The sequence below is a fragment of the Myxocyprinus asiaticus genome, chromosome 6 (assembly GCF_019703515.2).
Source record: "Myxocyprinus asiaticus isolate MX2 ecotype Aquarium Trade chromosome 6, UBuf_Myxa_2, whole genome shotgun sequence".
Taxonomy (NCBI): Eukaryota; Metazoa; Chordata; class Actinopteri; order Cypriniformes; family Catostomidae; genus Myxocyprinus; species Myxocyprinus asiaticus.
In genome coordinates this window covers 29,595,587-29,623,164 of record NC_059349.1, presented here as the reverse complement: position 1 = coordinate 29,623,164, position 27,578 = coordinate 29,595,587, and the positions used below count along the sequence as shown (strand labels likewise).

General features: G+C 38.4%; 2 protein-coding genes across 3 annotated transcripts in view; one reads left to right on the top strand and one right to left on the bottom strand.

Moving 5' to 3' along the window:
* Positions 1-313, bottom strand: part of LOC127442714 (bucky ball-like) — a 4,299-nt gene extending 3,986 nt beyond the window's left edge. The window contains exon 1 of the mRNA XM_051700905.1: positions 249-313. Coding sequence (XP_051556865.1) covers positions 249-313 — 65 coding nt within the window. The remainder of the gene's footprint in view (positions 1-248) is intronic.
* LOC127442352 (E3 ubiquitin-protein ligase RNF31-like) lies at positions 230-27,578 on the top strand. Of its 2 annotated transcripts, none has more exons than XM_051700309.1 (23): positions 230-369; positions 1,050-1,249; positions 1,705-1,851; positions 1,941-2,096; positions 2,189-2,245; positions 3,636-3,792; positions 5,487-5,646; positions 5,744-5,889; positions 6,106-6,248; positions 6,448-6,699; positions 7,111-7,434; positions 12,846-13,031; positions 13,272-13,478; positions 13,926-14,099; positions 14,289-14,387; positions 17,045-17,134; positions 17,254-17,368; positions 19,559-19,671; positions 19,902-20,012; positions 23,345-23,393; positions 23,885-23,978; positions 26,673-26,838; positions 26,932-27,578. In XM_051700309.1, exons 2-23 carry the CDS (start codon positions 1,052-1,054, stop codon positions 26,980-26,982), a joined length of 3,195 nt encoding a protein of 1,064 aa, XP_051556269.1. In that variant the 5' UTR covers positions 230-369; positions 1,050-1,051; the 3' UTR covers positions 26,983-27,578. The 2 variants fall into 2 exon arrangements, with proteins under 2 accessions (XP_051556269.1, XP_051556270.1); XM_051700310.1 differs by lacking the exons at positions 26,673-26,838; positions 26,932-27,578 and adding exons at positions 26,142-26,203; positions 26,524-26,556.

The window sequence follows — 27,578 nt, the reverse complement described above, 5'->3', positions numbered from 1 at the left end:
AGGATGCCCTCTCTGTGAACAGCTCCTAATATCTCTCAATTTTAAAAAAGTTACTAATAAATGTATAAGTATTTTTTTTTCTGTGACATTCTAAAAGTTGCTTTATTGACCATTTTTGTTTGGTAATAAAATTAAATCCCTTAACACCACTCCATTAGAATCCATAAACCCTGACTTTGGTTTATGTAATACCTCTTGTCGTTTATTTATTCATCTTTAATGTTTTAAGCATTTATCCATTCATTCACCATTTGTTGGTGTAATGCGGCGCGTGAGTCATCACAGCGCCTCTATGCGGATTGATAACAGTCATGTCACGTGTTTCAGTGTTACTTGTGAGTGAATGAGTGCTGCGCTTCTCTAACTACGGTAAGTATATAAATATTTATTGACAGCTGCTAGAATGCTCCAAACAGTTGACCTAACTGAACAGTATTAACGCATACGTATTTAGACTTTCCTCTATAATCTCGCTGGCCAGTTTTTGGAGATATTTCTTCAGCATTAGCTTGTTAGCCTACGAGTAGTTCGTAGTAGACGCGTTTAACCAGAGGTACATGTTTTGTTTTTGTATACTGTATACGTCTGTCAACCTGTGTAGGTTTGACGAATAACAATGGAGACTGTAAAACATCCCTTTTTCTATGAATTGAGATTTATTTTGAATAATTAGGTAGCTAACTTAGCTTCGGGTGAGTTGTTATGGTTTCACTTTCCATTCACCAGATAGCTTCTTAGCTAACCTTGATTTGGTGTTAATAAAATCCATTCATGTTATGTAAACGAGGTGACAGTCATACATGCCTATTAAATATAAGTATTAACTGTAAATAAGCGGTAAAATTTATGTGTATGTTTGACAAGTTAATCAACAAACGTCTGACTCTCTTTGTCTATGCCTCAAACATTAATAAATCACTAAGCCACCTTGTACAACGCCACTAAACTTTAACTATAAAGTTTATATTTGTTTACTGCTGCTTTGTCATGAGAAATTGTGATCTCAGGGAATGTAGGCCCTGTTTTTAAATGCTTTGAATCACTTTCAGATATGGCTTCTCTCAGTGATCAGCTGGAGGAGGTTAGGGCAAATGCGGAGGAGAGTTTATCTTCTTTAGGCTCTGCCCATGAGATGAGGGCAGGGGTGGCTGCCATGGCCAACATCCCCCTCCCTCCATCCAGTAAATACCGGTGCATAGCAGCTGAGTGCATGCTGAAGGAGAACTGTAGTGGAAACTCCAGGAAGGAGGTGAGAGCTGGTGTAGTGAATAATTTTCTTGAGAGTTTATGATTATACAACAGGAAACAACTGTTGCAAATGTTTGACTTGTTTCATGCTGCTCTCTTCTCTGTCATGTTTAGGCATCAGGCACAGTTAAAGTCATTTGCACATAGTGACTTATATGTAATGTATGGGGTTCTATTGGCCTGGCTGTGTGATTGACTAACATAAAGCTCATTATAATGCATAGTGCTGGGTAATGTGTCACAGTTTCCTGAGGTATTTTGCAATAATATGTTTTTTCATCCTAGGGTGGATATCCCATCCCTTAAGTCTGTCATCCGTTTCCACTAATATAAGCACTCAAAATTCCTGCCTAGTTCATTTTTGACACATTGTTTTGTTTTAGGGTTGTGATGTTGAACTCAAGCATTCTTGTGCAGGCCATTTTGTTGCATATTAATATCTCCTGATCTTTTCAGACCCTTGGCTCCCTGCAGAAACTTTCCACAGCTCTTAACATCTTGGAGAAGTATGGTTCTAATCTTACCAACTCCAACAGGCCAAAGTACTGGCGTACAGTGAAGTACAACAACCCTGTCTTCAGGACCACCGTAGATTCTATTCAGGTGTGAGGTGGATGAGATCATAAGACAATAAATGTCCTCCCATAACCCCCACAAAACATCTGAAACCTACTTTAATCATCTTCTTTTAGGGTGGCAGAGCAGTACTGTACCTTTATGGGTACACCAATCAGCAGCCTGATGGCTTGAGCTTTCCTGATGATGTTCTTGGGCCAGATGTTGAGACGGTGGCATCGGTGACTCTTGAGGTCATGAGCCTCCGAATGGAGCTGGACATGTTCATCAAGGTCTGGTACAGCAAAGCATAAGCACTCTACATAACTGTGTTATTATTACAAATGAACTGAAAGCTCATATAGATTCTTTTAATTTCATGTAGGGTGCCCATCCTCATCCAGAATTCTTTGAAAGACTTATTCCCTCCCTCACTCTGCAGGTACTGTTGTTTTGTCCTTCTATTCAAAGAGTTTATTTTTCTGACTGACTAAGTTCTAACTAATTCACAGTTGTGCATCTTAATTGTATTGGGTTTATAATTTTTGTGGTTAAAGGGATAGTTTACCCAAAAATTAAAATTCTCATCTCATCGTTTACTCACCCTCATGCGATCCAAGATGTGTATGACTTTCTTCTGCTGAACACAAACAAATATTTTTAGAAGAATATCTCAGCTCTGTAGGTCCATACAATGCAAGTGAATGGTGATCAGACCTTTATAGCTCCAAAAATCACATGAAGGAAACATAAAAGTAATCCATAAGGCGCAGTGGTTAAATCCATATCTTCAAAAGCGATATGATTGGTGTGGGTGAGAAACAGATCAATATGTAATTCCTTTTTTATTTTTAATCTCCACTTTCAAATCTCCAGTGTCACGTGGCACCTGTTTAGTTTCACTTTCACATCTGAAAGTGATATTGATAGTGGAGATTTTAAGGTAAAAAAGGACTTAAATATTTGTTGCTCACCCACACCTATATATATCACTTCTTAAGATATGGATTTAACCACTGGGGTCTTATGAATGACTTTTATGCTGCTTTTATCTGCTTTTTGGACCTTCAGATTTCTAGTCACCATTCACTTGCATTGAAAGTACCAACAGAGCTGATATATTCTTCTAAAAATCTTCAATAGTGCTGTGCAGAAGAAAGGGAAGAAATGCACATCTGGGATGGCATGAGGGTGTGTAAATTAAATTAAATTTTCTTTTTTGGGTGAACTATTACTTTTAAAGGGATAGTTAACCAGAAATGAAAATTCTGTTATTCTGTCATGCTCCAAAACCAATTGACTTTCTGTCTTCTGTGGAACACAAAAGGAGATTTATGACAGAATAACAGCCTAAAACAAAAATTATACTTCGATTTTGACGCGTCTGCGTACAGTCGAAAACTAGCCTGTCAAAGTATACTTGACTGTGCGCGCATACACAGGCAGTTGGCACATGCGTGCTATGACTGCTATGAGACACCGGACTATTTCTTCAGGAGTTTAGACCCATAAAGATGTCTTTATATTCTTTCAGACTGGAGTTATATAAATGCAGGGATTTCCTGACATCCTCACACACGCGTTCTTGAGGTGCACGTCCACTGTTGCTGTCTTTACATTTGTCTCCTGTTGTTTAGTGGCGATTAAATCTTCTAGCACATGGCGAAATTTGAGGCATGCTTTGCGCTTCAGTCTCCATTTATTTAAAAAAAAAAGTTGCAATGAAACTGAATGGTGACTGAGACTAACATACTGCCTAACATCTTTTTTTGTGAAATATTTCTTTAAGATTTACTTCACAAACTCTGTATTGTCATATAAAATATGTACAGGATGATGAGGAACTCAGTCCAGATGCAGTTGCCTTCTCTTCTAGTGAAAAACCATGGGACAAACAGACTACCTCGCCCGTGTCAGGTCCTTCTCAGCCCAAATCTCCATACAGTCCAGCGCTACCTCTCTCTTCTCTAGTGCCCTCTAAACAGACAGGTGAAAATGTCACACTCACCATTGTATTTCGAACAATACTGCCTTTCCCTTTAAAGGAATAGTTCACCCAAAAATGAAAATTATCTCATTATTAATTTACCCTGATGCCATTCCATATATGTATTACTGTCTTTCTTCAGCAGAACACAAATTAAGATTTTTAGAGGAAGATAGAGCTCTGTCAGGCCCTTATAATGGAAGTACATGGGTGCCAGCACTTTGTTGGTCCAAAAGTCATATTTAGGCAGCATAAAAGTAATCCACACGACTCCAGTCGATCAATGAATGTCTTCTGAAGCAAATCGATATGTTTGTGTAAAAAATAAATAGATAATTAAAACATTATTAACTTTTAAAAAGTGCTTCTTGCCGGTAGCTGATGCGAAGCGTGCCATAAGCATGTCGGTGAGTTCATGCGAGAATTCTGAAGTGGCACTTATTTACAACAGAAAAAGGAATGTCACACGTAGGGCTGCCCCCTAATCGTCGACCAAATGTTAGCCAATGAGAAGAGTCTTGGTCGACCAAGTTTTGATTGGTCGGTTTGTCTCAGAAAAAAAACTCCACAGGAAGTGGCGAAGTCACGCAAACAGTGACAGACAGACATGATCGTTTACATGGCTGGTCTATGTGGTAACTAATTATGTCGGGCAGGAAATCCAAAGTGTGGGATCATTTCGAGAGGGTAAAGGATGATCTCAAGAAGGTGACATGCAAACTCTGCAGGCAAATATTTGCCAATCATTCATCAACCTCAAACATGGCTTATCATTTGAAACATGTAAGTAGCCTAACGTTAGCCATTTAGCATGGCCGCTCGCTCTAATGTTAGATAACCTAGATAAATATGCGCTATTAGGCTTATCCAAGTGTTCGTGGGGAGTGGGGATGCTAAATTAGTACCTCGCTTGCTGCATGTTTAACTTAATGTGCATTTCTCTCTATAAATTAATGAAATGTTCAGACAGTCTACTTGCTGGTTTTTCCGACACATTCAGAATCATTACCGCTTTTGCCAGTGTCACTGTGGCTCGCTTCGTGCGTGCGCTTGTAAAATGTATATTTTAAAGGCTCATTATTATGGTTTAGTATTTCTCTGTAATGTAGAACAGTGGAACTCAAACCATTTTCTGATGTCCCCCAAAAAATATTTATTTATATATACGTATTTAATGTGCAACAACTAGTCAACTAATGGCTTAAACTAATGACTACTAGTCGACTAGGAAAATCTTTGGTCGGGGGCAGCCCTAGTCACGCGAGAGTTAGGTTATTTCAAACCGCATCAGAGCCCTGGATGGAAGCTCCGAGTTAAAGTTAAAAACATTTTAATTATCGACTTGTTTCTTACATAAACCTATCGGTTCGCTTCAGAAGACATTCATTGATCGACTGGAGTTGTGTGGATTATTTTATTGCTGCCTAAATATGACTTTTGGACCATCAAAGTGCTGGCACCCATGTACTTATATTATAAGGAACTGACAGAGCTCTATCTTCTAAAAAATCTTCATTTGTATTCTTCTGAAGAAAGACAGTCATACACATCTTGGATGGCATCAGGGTAAGTGAATAATGAGATAATTTATATTTTTTGGTGAACTATTCCTTTAAGGAATATGTTTAATTGTGGGTATCCTCTCTGTTAGGCTTTTTTCTGTTTCCAATTTCATTCATTTTCAAATGCTCTACAGACAACTGCACCATATGTGGTATTAATCCGGTCTCCGCTCACTGTCCCACCTGTACTCAGCGGCTGTGCACAGAATGTGACAGGCTGTATCATTCCCATTCAGGACGATCCACACACATCAGGATCCCTGTGACTTCCTCCAAACCCACAAAACGGCTTAGGTTAGCATTTTTAAAGAAAACGTTTTTTAACCTGATTTTTTATTATTATTATTTTTTTTTCCAAAATACATATTCTCAGTCTCTGCTATTTCTTTAGCTCATCTCTGTCTACATGGCAGTGTTCACACTGCACTACAGTAAATACAATGCAGCAGGTTTTGTGTGAAACCTGTGATCGACCACGCCTGTCCTCCGCTGCCCCCTCTGTACAGGAGGATCCATCACAGCCCTCCACAATAGCTGGTGAGTCTGTACATTCTGTATAGGTTTAATTTTTCAAAAATCCTGCATTTGTCATAGTTTCTGCACCAAATAGGCTGGATCCCACTTTGTTTAAAATGCATATATGACTTTTTAATCAGTTTTGCTTGAGCATTTAAAAAACATATTTATTAGTAGCTTATTTTCCTTGTTATCAACTTGAAATCTAAATCTTTGAACACTGCCTTTGTCAATTAGAGTGGCAGTGTAAAAGCTGCACAGTGGTGAACTCAGGCAGCAGTATTCTCTGTGTGGTGTGTGAGCGCCCTCGTCTGGCCACGCGGCCTCCTGTCGCACCCTCACGGCCAACTCCCTCTGCTACAGGACTAATGGACAGCAAGGTGCCAATTTCTGCTTTACACTAAATATTTTTTCAGATTTGTAGGTACAGATAGTATTACAGTTAATGTTGCCACTTCTATCTATGCATATATTTCATTCATGAATTTGAGGATGTGATAATCATCCTTTTGTTGAGCATTTGTAAGCTTAAAGAATTGTTCCTGTTTTTACTTTTTCTTTTTTCCTTCTCTCATTCAGTGGGTTTGCCAGTTCTGTACATATGTCAACCACATGCCATCACCTGTCTGTGAAATGTGTTGTCTTTCGAGATCAGACCCTGCCCCGTCACTCTCTAAAGTCCTGCCACTCTCTAAAGTCCTGCCACTCTCACCAGTCAAGGACATCACACCGCTTTCAACCACACTCAAAATCACACCCACTGAGGACCCTGATATAAAAAGACAGAGACTAATGAGGGAGGAGGGGCTTAAACTGATTCAGCTTATTCGTGTAAGTCTTATATTTTTACTATGTACAGTTGTTGTAGCCTGGACACCATCCTTATAAGCTTGCAGGGATAGTTAATGCCAAAAATGAAAATTCTGTCATTATTTACTCACTGTAATGTTGCTCCAAACCCATATGAGGAGGAGGTGAGCTGCAGTCATCATTCACTTCCGATGGATCTTTTTTCCATAAAATGAAAGTGAATGGTGACTGGGGCTGTCATTCTACTTAACATCTCCTTTTGTGTTCCACAAACGAAAGGAAGTCATACAGATTTGGAACAACATAACTGCAAATTATTTGTTTATTTTTGGTAGAACTGTCTCTTTAAATCCAAGTGGTTGCTTTCACAAGAGAGAAGTTCCTCTCTGGATTTATTATTGGTACATTTATTATTTCTATTCCTTACTTCAGGAGGGAGAGAAAAAAGGGGTGAGCCCAGAGGAGGTATACACAAGCATGTGTGTGTCAGGGAACAGCAGTGTGACCCCATATGACTGGCTGAAGGCAGAGCTTCCTCACGTGCTTGATGAGATCTGTGTGATGGCTGCATCCTGTCAGCAAGAACTCAACGCACAATCCAATCTGTCAAACTTTTCAGGGGAGAACGAGGGCCAGAATGGACAGAAGAGCATCGCTGTGCCCCTGTCTAGAGCAGAAGCCAAACGGGCCTGGCTGGCAGCAGGGGGCGATAATGAGAAGGCTGTCAGACAGGCTCTCCGAGACCGCAGAGCTAAAGTGAGTTCCTGACAGACCAGCCTTGTGCACCTCATCACAATGAAAAACTTGCTGGTTTGACTACCTATTACATTAATATTATGACTTCATAAATGTTGCTAGACCTTTCAGAATGGTTTATGATGTGATTTAAAATGCTAACAAATGGTCTGTATGGGCTGCATCATGAAATGGATAATTGTTAGTTCTCGTCCTCTAATCTGATTGAACAAGCGGCATTGAAAGAGAGCTGATATTTAGTATAACAGTATAGCACTAGGATGCTTTACTGTTTATATCACTCTGCTTGTCTGTTTTTGCGGCTGTTAGTCTTTGCGTTTCTATGTCACACACTACGGTTGATCCTGCTTTGGCTTTGTTTGGAACTGTTTTTGTTAGCCAACCAACAATAATCAAAATAACTGTCCATATTGTGCCTAATATGTAAATGCTTCGTATTAACTTCTTTTTCATAGAACTGTTGTAGAAAAGCAATATTAGATTCGTAATCATGCTATTATAATAAATATTAGCATAACTGTGATTACCTGCAGCCTCATGTCTATGGCTGAATAACAACCATGCTGCTATTCAGTACAACAGCACTCTTGCTTGTGTGCCATTGCATAATTATATTGGTCAATGCAGGGACTTGTCATCCATTTAAGCAAGTTAAGCAGTTTAAATATAATTGTTAATATAAACTACTGTTTTCGTTAAAATTCGTCATCTTTCATCTCACTTGCGCTGCAGACTGTTATTCATTTATTCCCTTTAGCACCACCCTCAGATATAAGCACTTTAGGTTATGCTTTGATTCCATTGTTTACCGCCCTTTCAACAATGTGCGTTCATCCAAACTGAATCAGGCCTGCTACTACAAATGGCCAAGGTAAGCATGCTTACCAAAATGAGTAAGCTGATAGTCACGCTATCTGCTAGGCTAGGTTTTAGATTGTCAACAGGTTCAAGTTCACACAATTAATGTATTAAGTGCTAAAATGGATATCTGCAGTGTAAGCATCGGCGACCTATGCAGATTTCGGTTATAAATTTGAGTAAGAGGGGCTATCGAAACTTCAACAAGTGAGCGACTTTTACAACAAAGTTTTGTGTTCAAGTAAAGGTAAGTTAATGCAGTGTTTCCCAACCACTGTGTGCCGTGGAAAATTATCAAATTCCACGAAATAAACAAATGCATGAAAAAACATTTCAGGGATCCAAACTCCTCACCTTTCGGAGACATTCGCCGTTTTGAAACCATAATCGGTCACTTTTGTGATTGTGAAGAGCAGTGATTAATGTGCAAAAGTTATATGTGTTAAGGGTCTTTCACATGACTCACGTCAGCGCTGCAGAACACAAGTGTTTTCACACACACGTTTTTGCTTTACCAATAATGTCTTAGAGAGTACCAAGCAACAAAAAATATTTAAAAACTGTCCAAATTTGTGAAGAGACATTGAATGTCTCATAATTTCTTTTAATTGAATATTACCTTATCGTTTACGAATATCGGAGACCCCAGTTATTGAACTAATTTAAATTTACCAAGAAAACGCTTAGACCTAAAGAGTCCTTTTATTACTTTCTGCTATCAAAGCAACTGCAAGCTTTTCTCTCTCTTCCAAATACATGTTTTCAACGTTTATTGTGCACACCTCCCGCTTTTTTACGTGGCAAACTCGTAAAATCGCCCCTCTGTGACGCTTTCTGCTACTCTTGTCATGTGGAGGGCAACGCGGCGCTTGACGCTTCCGTTGAACGGAGCGTTGACGCCTCGACTCAACTCATGTGAAATGCGCTTTACAATGACGAAAGAACATTATTGAAACTCAAAATTATTTGTCTATTATTGTGGTCTTTTCTGATAAAAGCCATGCTCAGCAGTTTAAATAAGCTACTGTAGGAAAATGATACCGTAGATCTGCTTTGTGTTTGTAGTCCTTATACTGAAGTCAGTAGATTTGTAGCCATGCAAGTTTTAATAAAGGAGAAGGTAAGGACGTTTTTGAAACTCACTATTATTAGACTATTATTGTTGTCTTTTTGGATGAAAAATAATGCTCAGCCTGAAGGAAGAACTATAGATCTGCTTTGTTCTTTTAATGCTTAAACACTATAAAGTATCTTGGTAGGTAAAATGAGTTTGGAAGGCTGCATCCTCCGGAGGTCGCATTTGTCGGCCGCATACGTCATCGAGGCTGTCTCGTTTCATAAAAGCTGGTAGGACACTTCGAATGCGATCTTCTTTCACGGGAATTCGGAGGATGCATGAGCTGTATCTTTCGTGGGTACTCGCAACCCACAATTCTTTGCTTCAACGGAAATGTCTAAAAAAATAAATAAACCGCCAATTTCTACGTTACATTTGCCTTGTGCATTCAGGTTAAGATCGTTGTCTTTGGTGGTCAGATTAGTTAGTTGCTACTGTCCATTCCGGTGTTTCTGAACTGTGGGAAAAGTGAAGTGTGTGTTATCTTTTCCTGATTCGGCCGCTGGTCTGTGATGAAGCGGCTCAGGTAAGCTGCAGCTCTGAGCTCCAGGGCAGAGCGAATTGATGAGTGAGACTACATTCCTTCGAAGTGCTCGCGTTTATTCTTGCCATCAACAATATCTCGCATGGTATGAACATAAACGTCGGGGTGGGCAAAACTTAAAACTTTTCTCTTACACCGAGCAGCATGGCTTGCACACACACCCGCACAACACTACCCAAAATCCTCGAACTACAACAAATCCCACAATCCTTACACATCATAAAGTGGTACACCCCGATTTCTCATAACACGTGAGGACAATGATGTTGAAACTAGTAACTGGCAATCTTTTCTTTTTGTTGTATGTCAAAACAAGCTTTTCTGGCACTATAGTTCATTGTATGATTTAATGGACATAAACACGCTCGGCTCAAAATACTGCATGACAATCTTTTATTTGTGTAATATGAGCAATATTACTGTCCTGAATTGAAAACAATTTGGTCATGAAGTTTGCCACTGTGACTATTGTTTTCATTGGCTGGTGGGTTCTAAGGCAACAGTTTACGTCAATAACATTTCCACAATATTACACTCACCCGTATAACGCATTTTGAGCACAGCGTTATATAATGCTTATTAAAAGTCTTGATGCTTGCCCAGTCTCAAAGCCCACGGCACGTGCCTAGGACAATGACGGTTCTGTGCTCGATATATATATCAAATGAATTCCATCTCATGCTCTGATTATGTGCGTACAGATCAGCTGTGCTCTGTGTTCGGTTCGTGTACGTCGCTAACGTGTGCTGACCGCGTTATATTTACAGCGCTCCAGATGTACTCAAGTTGCACATTTGCGTAATTGACCCTTCGGGAAGCCCTGCCTTAAAACCGTTTATGACCAGTCCTGTCTTAATAACGGTTGCCCCGCCGCCATTTCTCTGACAAGCGTTTGCCTGTTTACAATTAGAGCCTATGGGTGTAATGTGTGTTTGAGTAGTTTTAAGCTGGATTTGATCAAAATGATCCAAAAAATGTAAAAGACGTTGTTGCTGGTCACTTGTTATAGTGACACGGGGTACCTAGAGAGGATACATGCAGTGTGTTTTCTTTCTTTTTTAAAACATCTTTAAATAAATACTGAGAAGGGCATGCTATGGATTAGAGTGTGTCATTCCTCATTCCCATGTGAACATGTATAACATTAACGAGTACACCTACATTTGCTCCAGGGTAAATTAAAGCTAATAACTTAACATTAATTCATTTAGGTATTGATTCAGGTCTTAGTAAAGGTGATAGTAAATAAAGATTTCACAGCAAATTGGATAAGACGTAGCGCGATTACGAAAATAGAGCCCCATATATAAATATTTTGGGCACATTTTGTTCACGTCATTTGGTGTAACCCTGAGAAAACTTTTTGATATTTTTGACCAAAAAATGCATGATATGCATGAAAAAAACAAAAACATTTTTTTATAATGATTAAGTTGCGTACACTCGTGTATTCAAGGTGCAAGGAAAGTATTTTAATACTTTTTACATGATGTTTACACCACATGACATTTTCATTAAATGTCATTAAATAAATTATTATTATTATTATTATTATTATTATTATTATTTATTTTTATTTATTTTTTAGAAAAAGCTATAGATGTTTTTCAAAAATTTGGGAAACCAAACTGGACTCAAAGACCCTGTTTAAACCATCTCGGGTGATCTGATCACATGTGGTCAGGCGAGACACATCGCTGTTTACATGTTATTAAACCGTAAAAAAAGTCATAAAAGACAAAGGAAGCGCAGATAAAACAGTTTCTCCCAGATGCAGTTGAAATTTAATCTAAGCAAATGCAACATTCCGAGCAGAATTATCCGTTGTTTTAGTGGAGTACTTGTATAAACTTGAGCTTCAGATGTGTGTGCTTGTCATCTGTGTCCCTACATGTTGATATCAGACACACTGAGGAAGATCCTTATGTTCTCATCATTGTGCATGTATTTGCTTTTTTGAAATTTCCGATCGCACGGTTATTTTTTCCGTCCGGCAAATTTTAAACTCTTGTTGTAGCGCAGCGGTTGATTAACAGGTGAGGGGGTGGCGCTTCAATGCTTTCTGGGACGCATTCAGGACGGATTAGTGTTTACACTTCAAATGCGATGTGGTCACTTACGTTTTTGACTACCTCCGTGTGCGTTTTTTGTGTGGTCCGATCATATAACTTTGACCACGTTTACACCTGTATTTAACGCTGACAACTTGTGATCTTGTGAAAGCATCTTAATACCAGGTGTAAACGGCATCAAAGATTACATTTCTACAAACTTGACGTGTTTTAAACTAGACTTTTAAAAGGTTTCTTATTTTATCACCTCAAATAACCTTATTATTCAATGACCCATATAGTCAAGTCAAGTCATTTTTATTTGTATAGTGCTTTTCGTAACACATCCTTTCAAAGCAGCATTACAGAAGATCAGGCATTAACAGAAGATAATACTGTAATATCTAATGTCTTAGAGTCATCATTGTGTAGTTTGATAAAATGCGATTGTGTATCGTTTAAAAATAAGTAATTAAATAATAATTGTATTTATAACCCCAGTGAGCAAGCCGAAGGCGACTGTGGCAAGGAACACAAAACTCCATAAGATGTTGGTTAATGGAGAAAAATAACCTTGGGAGAATCCAGGCTCACTGTGGGGACCAGTTCCCCTCTGGCTAAACAACATGAATATAATATTAATATAATATGCTACGTAATTAGAAATATCATGAAACTTTGATTTATTTATATATCCCGGAATGTCTATCAATCTAAGCTTTTAAATATTGTTTGTAATTGATTTATCAGTGAAAGTAATTAAAGTTTTACCTAGGTTTTCATTTAAACAAAAGCTATTTTTGAACATGACGTCTTGTCTTTCTTTGTATGTGTTTGTTAGGTAAAAGAGCTAGGTTCTATGGGCTTTAATGATGTAGCTCGCTGTGAAGAAGCCCTGAGGCAGAGCGGAGGGGAGGTGAGGGGTGCTCTCGTCCTGCTGCAGCGGCATTCATTGGAGCCCTTCCATCAGCGCATGTGGAGCGATGAACCAGAGCCCCCCATCGACATCAACCATACTGATAAACAGGTGACTGACCTTTTACCTTTGTGTGGATTCACTGAAAGACTGCATTGTGATCTCGCCAGTAGATGCACAAAATAGTTTAAGCAGCTTAGCCTATTATCTTTTTTATATGTGGCAACTTTACTTTTTTTTTTTACATTTTGTAACATTGGCTGCTTAAGATATTTAAGGTGGTCAGTGGTAAATTGACTGTTATGTTCAAAAAAATACATACTAAATAGAGTATCCTTCGCCTGTGTTCAGCGTGTTTGCCGTAGGTTACTGGCGGTGTATGATTTGCCCAGCTGGGGGCGCTGCGAGCTGGCTCTATCTTTGCTTCGGGATCCTGCAGCCCCATACACACTGGAGGATGTGGTACAGGCCGTGCGTGAGTCACATGATCGAGACTTCATTCGCCGCGTTCTGAACAAAGAATGCCCAATCTGCCTGTCCGTCTTTCCCCAAAGTAAGGTACTGAACAAGTTTTTGGTGACACATCAATTTTCTGTCCACACTGACACAGCAGAAACAGAAATCAAGTAATCAACAAAATGTCATGTCACTTGCTGCGGTCGCTGCTGGTTGGGACAAATCTCAGATATACATAGAGAATGGAGCTTTTGTAGCTTGTGGCTTTATCATGTCATGCCTGGTTAGGACAGTGTTTATGATCTTGTTTATAGTTATTCTATTTAGAGTGGTGAGTAAGACTGGTATCAGCCACTTTCGTATTTGAAGCTTATTAAATTCCCACTAAATTAAAACTCCTTGAGCATTTTGGCACATGATGACATCTAAATGGAAAAATGCTTTCTAGTTTACAGCAAAGACTGTATGTGTAAAAGCACTGTCAGGACTCTGCTTAGTATTAGTACAATTTTGTTTTGTGGTCTCTCTGTCTCATCTGCTGTGTCTCAGATGCAGTCTCTGACATCGTGCCAGTGCTCTGTGTGCTGTGGCTGTTTCAAGCAGCATTTCACCATAGCAGTGAGGGACAAGCATATCAGAGACATGGTGTGCCCTGTCTGTACTGAGCCTGACATCAACGACCCAGAGCACCTTAACAGCTATTTCTCCACTCTGGACATACAGGTAAAAAAAAAAAAAAGAGAGAGAAAAAAAATAAATCGAAAAAGAGATGCTGCGGATATGGACAGCGTAATAATGGGAAATTACTTCCTCAAAGAGCAAAGCAGCATGTAACTGTGATTCAGGCTACTACTCTATGTGACTTCTAAAATTAGCTCACTGTGTATTTTTTGTGTATGTGTGATTGCATAGCTCAGGGATTGTCTGGAACTGGATGTGTACGAGCTTTTCCACAAGAAGCTGACTGAACAAGCTCTCATCAAGGACCCAAAGTTCCTGTGGTGCAGCCATGTGAGTGGCATTGCTACTAAGCAGTAGTCTCATTCAAGAGCATTTTACAATGATCTGAATTGAGCTGTATGAATTAGTTGACGCTAACAAGTGAGGTGCATTTATGTTTGCTGTTTGCATCACAGTATATGTGTGTCGAGGTCCAAAATTAACACTTACCAAGCACCAAATGAGAGTAAAAATTGCAGTTGGCCTGTAACTTTTCTAAGAACTGCTAAATAATGCTTGGTTGAAATCGCAAAGTATGGGAAAAAAATTATATGATATTCCGCCCATGTTTTATGTTAAAATGTGTGAATCAAATCAAAGACATTCAAACATCTCCTGAAGGCAAGATCTGTGGCTATTGTGTGTCTTTTATGGCATTGGAACATTTATGGTAATAAGTTTATTATTATGGTAATAAAATGTTTGTTTCTTTTATTGTCGTAACTTCAGAACTTCATGTGGAGACACATTTCTGGTGTTATACCACCTCAACGACAATAACAAGGAACAAAATCACAAGGTGGGGTTTCAGCGAGAGATGCTGTGAGTAGAGGTCAACCAATTTTACCAATACGATAATTAAGGTGGAAAAGGCCAATAACGGATTAATCAGCCGATAGTTTTTAAGATCGATTTATAGAATGTTAAAGAATTTTCTTAATCTTTCCTTACTATAAGGGGCACAGACATAGAGGCTACAAGAGTCCAAAATGAATAAATTAACGTTTTCAGCCAGCAAGTGGCGACAAAAGACCGTCTTTTATTTATTCATGTGTTTAAGAGCGAATTGAGTTGATGTTGAGAGAGACTGCGTTGTTAGTCAGTGCACAAGGTTTATTGAACTCATTGTCTCTCGCTCCATGATTGTTCTGGTAACTACTACACTAAAGCTGAGAACTACCGGCAATTATAATATAGCTTAACTAACAGCTTCAGCATAACTGCCGATCACAGCTGTGAGCCGCAAAACACAGAATAATCAAACACGTTCATGGCACCTACCTGATACCCAAAGTTTCTGAATTGGGAGGATACTAGTGAAGGACTACTTTTAACAAATCTTTTACAGACTCTGGAAGAACGTGTACTCTCAGAGAGTGTTTCGTTTATTTTGTTGTAGCCGCACATGTGCAAAATTTATAGTTTGTGTTTCGTTCATTTGACACTTGACAGCCACATACTGTTGGCTCTGAATTGGAAACAGAAATTAGTTCATAACCTTCCTTAAATACTGGCATTTACCCTGGTTTTATTTTTGCCCTTACAGTTAAAGAAGCGTTTCTGGTTTCATATTTTAGCTTCTTTATTTCTTGCAATTTATAACTTCGTGAAAATAATTTTCCATAACATTGAATCTAGTTAAAAAATTAGTTCATAAATGCTTTAAACTTTATAAGTATGGTGGGAAAAATAACATTGTTTAAAAAAATGAACACTAAAAAAATTGTTTCCTGTAAAGCCTATACGGCTGTCACGTAACAAATGAACGAACTGACTTAAAGATTTGTTCATAATGCTGAACGAGATTCATAGATCCAAGTCAGTAAAATTACCTGATCTTCCCATCACTAGAGGACACGTAAACTTTCAACATGGCGAAGGAGAGTCTGGTGTCTGTGTCAAAATAAAAGTTCCCAAAGAAATATACAAGAATGAAACTGGCATCCTCCATGTTTTCTCTCCTACAACAAAACACTTAAACATGAGTGAAATACTCATGTTTAAGTGATATTTCTGATAGCACGTCCAATAGGCAGCATCACTCCATGATCGCTCGGAGCGAATTACTACCACACTAAAGCTGAGAAATAGAGTTAAACTAACAGCTTCAGCATTACTGTTCATCACTGCTTGGGTATCGCTACAGATGCAGGTACTTACACACTCAGTCTCTCTCTCTCTCTCTCTCTCTCTCTCTCTCTTCCACACAAACACACACACGTCCTTGTTACTCTAATCATTTGTTAGAAACAGCCTAAGCCGTAGTTAATACTTCTAAAGGGACGCTTTTGTATTAGTAATGGAGGCTTGGGTGCATCTTTTGAACTAGCAATGGCAGATCCTGATCCTTGATGTAAGAAAGAAGTTCCACACACAAGTGTTTTTTTGGGACAGTCTTTAGTTTTTACTTATTTATTTGCATGTTTGTTGAACTGTTGTATAAAAGCAAGATCTCGCACTCAATCGTGCTGTTGTCCGTATATCAGCACTGCTGTAATTACCTATGATTGAATTGCAGCCGTGCTGATATACGGCCATAACAGCACTCTTGTATGATATTGCTGTAGAATTTTCTTGAGGAGGAATAAAATGGAAAAGGCAACTATCAGCATAGATGTGTGCTGATAAACGATAGTTCCAATAAGGAACTAATGGCACAAATTAATCTGTAAAACTGATATATCGGTCTACCTCTAGTTGTGAGTGACATTATAACCTGCCGCCTGCAGTAACAGAAAAGCATCTGAATAATTTTGTCATATGGTCAAAATAATATAGATTATAAGAAAATTGATATTTTTAAGGAAATAATTCAAAATACAGTTTCATGGCAAATAAAAAATATTAATGGCTAGTAAATGTTCTCAGTTCACATGCCATTTAACAGACAAAAAGTTTATTCTTGAACCTTTGTGCATCTCTCTCACTCTCTCATCTTGTTCCCACAGTGCTCGTACGGCTTTATCTACGATGGCGATCAGCTCAAGGTCACCTGTCCGCAGTGCAGGAAAAGCTTCTGCGCACAGTGCAAAAAGCCGGTAAGCATTCTGAGGAAGCAAACCATGTATCAATCATAGTCCTGCATGACTGAAGGAGATGAAGGAGATGATTGTGTTTTCTTCTGCCTCACCATTTGTCTCTCTGTCTCGCTCTGCAGTGGGAGCCCCAGCATTTGGGGCTCTCATGTGAGCAGTTCCAGCAGTGGAAGCGAGAGAATGACCCGGAGTACCAGCGGCAGGGGTTGGCCGGATACCTGCGTGACAATGGGATCAGTGAGTCACTTTTTGATCTGCTGCAGAAGCCTCTTGGACCTGTGTTAATGCTCTTTCCCCATCTTCTGACAGCTAACAGTACCAGCACCACCTCAGGAGCTCAATATCAAATACTACCCCCTACTCCTCTCTGACTACCAGACTGGATATGAGCAGAATTAACCCTAAGAAACATGTTGTTTGCTCATATAGTCTGTTTGTTTGTTTGTTTTTGTTTTGTTTTGTTTTGTTTTGTGTTGTTTTGTTGTGTTTGGGTATGGTCCAGTGTAAAACCCTTAAATAAAATATTAATGTTGTGTATTTCTCACTTGCAGGCATTTTTATTCTGACTTATTCACACCTCAAAAGAGATAGCCGAGTTACTGCCTGAACAAGTTGTTTATAGTGGTGCATGTCACTTACCACTTACATATCAAGGCTGTCTATCTTTGTTTCTATGAATCTGTCTTTCTTTTCTCTGAATCTGTCTCTCTCTCTTTATCTGTCTGTCTGCTCTTCTGTATCTATCGTCCTTTCATTCTATTGCTCTATAAATCTATCTTTCTGTCCTGTTCTTCTCTCTGTCTGTTCTTCTGAATCAATCGTTCTGTTATTTTTAAAATTTTCATTCTGATCCTTTGATCATGTTACATATGCACCGATCAGCCACAACATTAAAACCACCTGTCTTATATTGTGTAGGTCCCCCTCGTGCCGACAAAACAGCGCCAACCCGTATCTCAGAATAGCATTCTGAGATGCTATTCTTCTCACCAAAATTGTACAGAGCAGATATCTGAGTTACTGTAGACTTTGTCAGTTCGAACCAGTCTGGCCATTCTCTGTTGACCTCTCTCATCAACAAGACATTTCCATCCACAGAACTGCCGCTCACTGGATTTTTTTTTGTTTTTGTCACCATTCTGAGTAAATTCTAGAGACTGTTGTGCGTGAAAATCCCAGGAGATCAGCGGTTACAGAAATACTCAAACCAGCCCATCTGGCACCAACAATCATCCATGCGAATATCTAATCAGCCAATCGTGTGGCTGCAGTGCATAAAATCAGGCAGATATGGGTCAGGAGCTTCAGTTAATGTTCACATTAACCATCAGAATGGGGAATAAATGTGATCTCAGTGATTTGGAGCGTGGCATGATTGTTGGTGCCAGACGGGCTGGTTTGAGTATTTCTGTATCCGCTGATCTCCTGGGATTTTCACGCACAACAGCTCTAGAATTTACTCAGAATGGTGCCAAAAACAAAAAACATCCAGTGAGCGGCAGTTCTGCGGATGGAAACACCTTGTTGATGAGAGAGGTCAAAACAGAATGGCCAGACTGGTTCGACCTGACAAAGTCTACAGTAACTCAGATAACCGCTCTGTACAACTGTGGTGAGAAGAATATAATCTCAGAATACTATTCTGAGATGTCTGCTGGCACTGTTTTGGTGCACAAGGGGAACCTACACAATATTAGGCAGGTGGTTTTAATGTTGTGGCTGATCGGTGGGGCTAGTTGTCTCAAGCACTATATGTCAATATCAATAAGAATTGGAGATTCAAAATTCGCAAATGTGTGTTTTCTCTAGCAGAGGATTTGTATGTTGGTTTCAAACAATTACATTTTCACTGAGATCATAATTTTGTTATCGCTCTTGGATAAACAAGCTAACATAATCAAACCACACTGGCATACACCAAGGCAAGAGTCAACTTTATGTTGGCAGATTTTTTTGAATTTTAAAGGTTTAAGTGTGTTCTTAGGAAAAAAAGTATTTTTTGTGAAAGTGACGTTGGGGCATGTTGTCACATGTGTTTTAAATGTCATAAATATATACAGTTGATCAATTACAATATTTGTTGGCCAAAACATTATTGTGATATTTTTGTGTATTACCTTTTTCATTTTCCTGTACTTTTTGCCCACTGTTGGGGCATGTTGTCACAAAAGGTTAACATGTGTTCAATGAACTGTAGCTTTTTCCTGGCCAATATTGTTGGAAAGGTTCAATAGCTTCTTTTTTTTTTGTAACCAATACCTCAAGGAAAGTTGCTATGCAGAAACTGACTTTCAAAAATAAACCTGCCCTGAGAAATATAAAGTAGATAGTGTGACAACTAGGCTGGTTTCCCTATATTTTTATATGCAACTCTGAATTATTTATAAATTAGTAATATTAAGAAATCTCTCTCACTTTCTTTTAAAGCTTGTCCTAACTGTAGGTTCCAGTATGCCCTGGCCAGGGGCGGCTGCATGCACTTCAGTTGTTCCCAGTGCAGGTATCAGTTCTGCAGTGGATGCAACAACCCTTTCCACACAGTGAGTCTCTCTCAACTCAGTGCTTGTCTGTTCTTTTCTGTCTTGTAGTGGGATTGTTCATGCCAATTTTTGGGTTTGTGTGCATGTTATAAAGAGTCACATACATGATTGTTATATTCAGTTTGAGGCCAGCTATGTTTGTGCTAAAAGTGGAAGCCTTCTCCTCTCTTTTCCACTCCCTCTCTCCTTCCCTCACACTCTTCCTCACTCCCTCTCTATCTCTCTGGCAGACATGTGCAGTGAACCAGTGTACTGTGACAGGTCTGCATGCCCATCACCCCAGAGACTGCCTCTTCTACCTCCGAGACTGGGAGCCAGCCAGGCTTCAGGCCTTACTGCAGGTACACACACACACACACACACACACACACACACACACATACTCTCTCTCTCTCTCTCTCTCTCTCACTTTCAAAAGTAACAAAGCTTTATTGGCATGATTGTCAGCCTTAGTCATTGAAATATTGAGACAATACAAAAATAATTAGACTAAAGCAAATAAGGAGGTACAAGAAAATAAGGGGACAATTAAAGAAGGACAAGGTAAAATATAATAAAATATAGTAATAACCTCAGACATCTCAGCTCAAGAGGTGCTTTGAGTTCAGTTCACTTTATTTCCACAGAGCAGTTCATTGTGACCACAACTCTGCAGTCTATATATCTGTGATTAAAACATAAAATAATATGAAAACACGTTCACCTCGAACCATGATTTATATTTCATTGATTATTACTGATTATTATTACTTTTAATCGACTTTTATCAGTCGAATAAAATATATAATCGTGATTAATCGAATGCTTTTTCATAGTTAATTGCGATTAATCGCAGATTTTGAAAGTGCTGAAATTTGACTTGAAGTATACATACTACATTTCCTGTCAAAATGTACTTAGTTCCTTCTTAGAAAAGAAAAGGAAACAATATGTAACAAAATTGTATAAATATTTTCCAAACAAAGCATTCCACAGTATAAAAATAGAAATGCACTAAAATAACACCAGTTCATGTAACATTAAATGTTTCCTAACGTCTAAGTGGGAGGTTAACTAACTGAAATATTTAGTCCCTGTGGTTTGTGTTTTCATTGCAATGGGTATTAAATCTCTTAAACCCTCATTCTCCACAATATTATTAATGGCTATTCACTAGGGCTGCCACCTAATAGTTGAACAAACGTTAGTCGATGAGAAGAGTCTTGGTCGACCAAGTTTGGTTGGTCGGTTGGTCGCAGGAAAAATAAAACTCCACAGGAAACCGACAAACACCGGTGGTTGGACGCTAGGTGGTACTATGGGGTAATTTTCATTAAGCAGGGTTAGGGTTAAGCCTACACAATAAAGCAAGACACCTTGATTTCAAACTTTGAACTTTATTTTTTGTTTATTTTAACTTAAAATTCAAATGAAACTGGAAAAAAATTAAGTGCAATTAAAATGCGTTGTTCAACTTTTTGAAAGATGGCTTTACAACAGTTGTGAAGGGCAACATCTCTCTGGCAAAGAACCTACTTCATCCACATTCACTACCGGTCGGGTATTTTATTGTCCGGTAAAATACATCATGTGTGAATAAATTCATTTTGTTCCCTACTTCACGATATATATATATATATATATATATATATATATTCGCAATATCCAATTACATCAGCAACCCCTGGGCTGAGGGATCGGTGAATAAAAACCTAAAATCAAATACATTTCTAAATTCAAATTGCACTCCAAACTAAATGAAAAAGCAATTAAAATAGTGAAGTGATAAAAAAAATTATATATGTATATATGTAAGTAACCACCTTTCCATTTACCGTCAGGCAAGTATCCAGCTAAACATGCAGGCAGAAAATTACTCACACAAATGAAGAGATAAAAACAATTATAAATGTAAAAATAATAATTATAATGATGATAATAATCACTGAAATATAAATCATGGTTCGAGGTGAAAGTGTTTTCGTATTATTTTATGTTTTAATCACAGATATATAGGCTGCAGAGTTGTTCACAATGAACTGCTCTGTGGAAATAAAGTGAACTGAACTCAAAACACCTCCAGAGATGTCTGAGGTCATTTGCAGCACTCCTAGACGATACTGTTCTTGCAACAAAAAAAATAAAATTCAGAAGACAGAAACAAAGAAAGAGTGAGAGCCCTTTACATACATGTGTTCCACGAAACGGCACGCCTCAAACAGCGTCATAGACGCATAGACGGCTTTTCTGTCATCTGTTCTTAATAATATAATAAAGTGTGTCTCTTCAAGCGCGTGTCTGTGTCCATGGGAAAATTATTTGTAATATTAATTTGATAGTAATAATAGCCTAATAATAATATTAATAATAATAATTTAATACATTAATGGGAAAACGAGCCAAATATCATCTTGGCATTGTCAAAAGCATCGGTTATTGGCGATCACTCTGACCATCGTCAATCCCCGAGATCATCGTCTTTCGGCACAACCCTAACGTGCATTTCTCTCTATAAATTAACAAAATGTTCAGACAGTCTCCTTGCTGGTTTTTTCCGACACATTCAGAAGCATTACAGCTTTTGCCGGTGTCGCTGCGGCTCTTTTCATGTGTGCGCTTGTAAAATGTATATTTTAAAGGCTCATTATTACAGTTTAGTATTTCTCCATAATGTAGAACAGTGTTAGCAATGTTACTTATAACATTCTTTCTCAGCCCTGGAACTCAAACCATTTTCTGATGCCCCCCAAAATATATATATTTAAGTAATTAAATTAATATCATAAACATGCGACAACTAGTCTACTAATGGCTTAAACTAATGACTGCTTGTCGACTAGGAAAATCTTTGGTCGGGGGCAGCCCTACTATTCACTTTGCTATAGAAATCGTGAAGCCGTATTTACATTATTTGCCGCTTTGAACTCCAAATGAAAAGCACTTGCAGATAACGTCTTGTTTTGCCTTTAGCGCTGGCACTGTCCACGTATTGATATTTCAACCAAAATATCTGGAACACAATGTCTGGGAAATGCTGATGCTTCACTCCAGCAGGTCATGTGAATGTGACATATCACAAGTCATATCTGGGTTTGTTATGTACAAAAAATTACGGTTAAGAGGTTCTTTCTCTATTACTTGATCATTGACACGAAATCGCTGTTGTGTGTTCTGTTTGTGGTGTGTCCATCAGTGTAACACAGTGCAAAGGTTCCACCCTATTCCAGCCAGTTTTCAGAACTCACACAGAGCTGAATAAAATGTCAGAGTCTAATGTGAAAATTGGTAAATGCATTAATCTCCATTAATTAAAATTAACGCATTAAATATTTTAAATTAATTGCATGCGTTAACACGTTAAATTTGACAGCTCTAGTAATAATAAAATTAAATAGTGTACAATGGAAATGATTGTACATGTAAAATATTGTTTATACAAAATGTTCTCTCTTGTCAGAGAAATAAATCACCCATTAACAAAAGAAATGTTAATTTCTCTCTCTCTCTCTCTCTCTCTCTCTCTCTAGCTCAAGCACAATGTGACGCTTTAACACAGATACTTAAATTTCCTCCTACACATCCACACTCACAGCACTTGTGTGCCAGGGTTGGATTGTGAAATATTGTCTTATCTCCACAGTTTTATTTTTGCCTACTTGTTTAAACACCACGTTGTCGTTGTGTTTCCTCATAGAAAAAGGGGGTGAACTACAATACTGACACTGCTCCTGGAGCACAAACTGGTATGTCTTTATTTGTAAGAGTATAAAAGATTAAAAAAAAAAAATGTGTGTTTAGTTTATTCTGACAGTGTGACTGTGTTTCAGTCCGTCTTAACTACCTCAGCGCTTTTGATCTGTTTGTCTGTGTTTTTCTGCCTGTCTCTCTTTTCATCTAATTTATCTGTCTCTGTCTTAAGTCTAGTTTACTTCCAATTTCACTCTTTATCTCAACTGCCCAGTAGAACAAAATTGCTTTTACTGTAATGAAAGTCTAAAAGCCGGACATCATAAAGCAAAGCACTGTTTTCAGACTAAAACTGGCATCCAATTACTGCTTCTCAGACCGAGGCTATATATGTACCATGAAATCACTCTCAAACGCACACATACACCTACTCCTTACAGCTTTATTTCACACTCTGTCCCACTTCTCCATCCTGAAAATATCTCCCTCGAAAACTCTGCCTTTCCTCTAAATAGATCCTTGCTGTGTTTTTGCACGTGTGCTTCAGGTGTATGCGGAGTGATAGAGCAGAAAGATGAAGGGCCTCGTCCAGATTCTGCATGTGGGGCTCAGACTCAGCCGGGCCAGGCGGGACTCTGCGAGTGAGTGAAATCATTGTAACCTCCCTAACTGCCTCAAAACTTTGGCAACTCATTTAATAGTTTTTCAGTCATTTCTGTTGTATGGTGTTAAATTAATTTGTTCACCCCAATATGAAAATTCTGTCATTATTTACACAGCCTTGTGTCGTTCCAAACCTGTATGCTCTTATTTGTTCCTGTGAAATGCAAAAGGAGAACTTTTGAAGAATTTTTACACACTTACTTTCCACTCATTGTCACAGTAACTATCAAGCTTCAAAAAAGGACAAAAAAGAAAACAATTACAGGTGCATCTCAATAAATTAGAATGGCGTGGAAAAGTTAATTTATTTCAGTAATTCAACTCAGATTGTGAAACTCGTGTATTAAATAAATTCAATGGAAACAGACTGAAGTAGTTTTAAGTCTTTGGTTCTTTTAATTGTGATGATTTTGGCTCACAATTAACAAAAACCCACCAATTCACTATCTCAAAAAATTAGAATATGGTGGCATGCCAATCAGCTAATCAACTCAAAACACCTGCAAAGTTTCCTGAGCCTTCAAAATGGTCTCTCAGTTTGGTTCACTAGGCTACACAATCATGGGGAAGACTGCTGATCTGACAGTTGTCCAGAAGACAATCATTGACACCCTTCACAAGGAGGGTAAGCCACAAACATTCATTGCCAAAGAAACTGGTTGTTCACAGAGTGCTGTATCCAAGCATGTTAACAGAAAGTTGAGTGGAAGGAAAAAAGTGTGGAAGAAAAAGATGCACAACCAACCGAGAGAACTGCAGCCTTATGAGGATTGTCAAGCAAAATCTATTCAAGAATTTGGGTGAACTTCACAAGGAATGGACTGAGGCTGGGGTCAAGGCATTAAGAGCCACCACACACAGACGTGTCAAGGAATCTGGCTACAGTTGTCGTATTCCTCTTGTTAAGCCACTCTTGAACCACAGACAACGTCAGAGGCGTCTTACCTGGGCTAAGGAGAAGAAGAACTGGACTGTTGCCCAGTGGTCCAAAGTCCTCTTTTCAGATGAGAGCAAGTTTTGTATTTCATTTGGAAACCAAGGTCCTAGAGTCTGGAGGAAGGGTGGAGAAGCTCATAGCCCAAGTTGCTTGAAGTCCAGTGTTAAGTTTCCACAGTCTGTGATGATTTGGGGTGCAATGTCATCTGCTGGTGTTGGTCCATTGTGTTTTTTGAAAACCAAAGTCACTGCACCCGTTTACCAAGACATTTTGGAGCACTTCATGCTTCCTTCTGCTGAAAGATGCTGATTTCATTTTCCAGCAGGATTTGGCACCTGCCCACACTGCCAAAAGCACCAAAAGTTGGTTAAATGACCATGGTGTTGGTGTGCTTGACTGGCCAACAAACTCACCAGACCTGAACCCCATAGAGAATCTATGGGAAATTGTCAAGAGGAAAATGAGAAACAAGAGACCAAAAAATGCAGATGAGCTGAAGGCCACTGTCAAAGAAACCTGGGCTTCCATACCACCTCAGCAGTGCCACAAACTGATCACCTCCATGCCACGCTGAATTGAGGCAGTAATTAAAGCAAAAGGAGCCCCTACCAAGTATTGAGTACATATACAGTAAATGAACATACTTTCCAGAAGGCCAACAATTCACTAAAAATGTTTTTTTTATTGGTCTTATGATGTATTCTAATTTTTTGAGATAGTGAATTGGTGGGTTTTTGTTAAATGTGAGCCAAAATCATCACAATTAAAAGAACCAAAGACTTAAACTACTTCAGTCTGTGTGCACTGAATTTATTTAATACATGAGTTTCACAATTTGAGTTGAATTACTGAAATAAATGAACTTTTCCACGACATTCTAATTTATTGAGATGCACCTGTAGTTGCTATTTTTTTTTCTTATGAAGCTATAGGATGCTTCCAGTGAGAAACAGATAGAAAATTATGCTATTATTCATTGATAATCTTACCCACTGCCATAGCTTTGAAATCTTGTTTGTGTTCATATATATATATATATATATATATATATATATATATAATGTATAAAAAGGCACTTCGACATGGTGTTCTAAATGCAAATGAGAGGTAAACAAAGCAGACTTATCCTTAACCACTTATCCTAAACCAATACCTAAATCTAACCAATACTGTGCTTCTATGACACTTTCGTCTCATGTCTCAGCTTATGTGCTTGGCTGGTATCGAGCTGCGGTCTTCCAAGTCCAAAGTCCAACACTCTATGAGGTGAACTGGAATACTTACGTAAATATAGTTGCATCTGTAATACAAGCGCTAAAATGTATTGTTTTTCAAATGTTGCGTTATAGTAAAAGTGTTTTGATATCTTAACATAGCAGTGTGTGAGAAATAGTGTAAAGGATAAGTGTTTATAAAGTCATAAACAACCATTGCACTTGGGAATTGTTGTAGCGCCTCTTTTGTTAATTTCACTAGAAAACAGTGCTGTGAAATTTAAAACGCGGCACATAAAAGCCAGTTTGCAAAAATGTACTGTAGTTATAGTAACGTTCATTCTATGAGACTAAGTTGAACCTATTGTATAGCTTCAGAATGCTATGAACAGAGTGCACAAGTCATTTGGAATACAGCATACAGGTATGTAAGGACATGAAGGTAAATTACAGAATTTTCCTTTTTTTGCTGAACTATTCCTTTAAATCTTATGTAACTTTAATGTTGCCCTCTGTTTCAGGAAGCATTATAGAGAATATCTGGTTAGCCTCATTAATGGTCATTCGATTGACCCTGCACTCCTCTTCAGTCCCGAAGAGCTGCTTGTGGCCTGCAAGAGATACCATGTGGATGTCATGCGGGGAGAGGGAGAAGACGACAGAACATACTTTGCAAGACTTCTTAAGGTGTGTGGATCCTGTACATGACTGTCCAGTTTTTCAGTACGTAAGCCTTTATTTGTACACCTCTAACTCTTTGTTTACCTCTTATATCTGCAGAAACTCATGGATGACGTGCCTCTAGGTGACAAGGTCCCTCGCAAGAAGTGAAGACCCCTTTTCCTCCATTTAACCGGTGCTGACTATTTTAACTGGGTGCATGCCTGTAGCTCTGCTTCATTGTATGAGCTGAGAAGCCAACTTCGTCCTTCCCTGTTCTCAATGTGATGTAGTTGTACACATTTGTACAATGCACACACTGTTGTATGTTTTAATCATATTTTTTTTTCTTCAAAGTTTTCTGATCAAAATGTCATGCATTTTTTATTTTTGCTCTGATTTTAATCCATCTCAAATTGCCATATACTATATGTTGATCATTTGAAAGAAAAAAAAAAGACAAAGAAAAAAGACTGATAACTACAATGAAACAATTTATGGTCGCTATTGAGAAGGCAGAAAATCATAGCACAGCAGCATTTTAAATGATTTTAAGAGTACACTTTTGGGTGCTTCATGCAGTAGACTTCATTATCAGAATATATTAACAGCTAAACTGAGTTCAGTTAAACCAGAAACTAAATATTAAGAATGACAGGTGTCAGATGATGTACAATCAAAGTATAATAATGGCATGCACTTTTAAATCTGGGTTTAAATGTAAATATATACAGTATATACGGTATGATTAAAGATAATGTATACAA

What these genes read in the sequence shown, in the direction of transcription:
- LOC127442352 (XM_051700309.1), top strand. Translation starts at nt 1,052, where the DNA reads ATGGCTTCTCTCAGTGATCAGCTGGAGGAGGTTAGGGCAAATGCGGAG. An exon ending in GCGCACAGTGCAAAAAGCCG is followed by an intron (nt 17,135 to 17,253) that starts GTAAGCATTCTG and finishes CTCGCTCTGCAG; the next exon opens with TGGGAGCCCCAGCATTTGGG. An exon ending in CCTGCGTGACAATGGGATCA is followed by an intron (nt 17,369 to 19,558) that starts GTGAGTCACTTT and finishes TTTCTTTTAAAG; the next exon opens with CTTGTCCTAACTGTAGGTTC.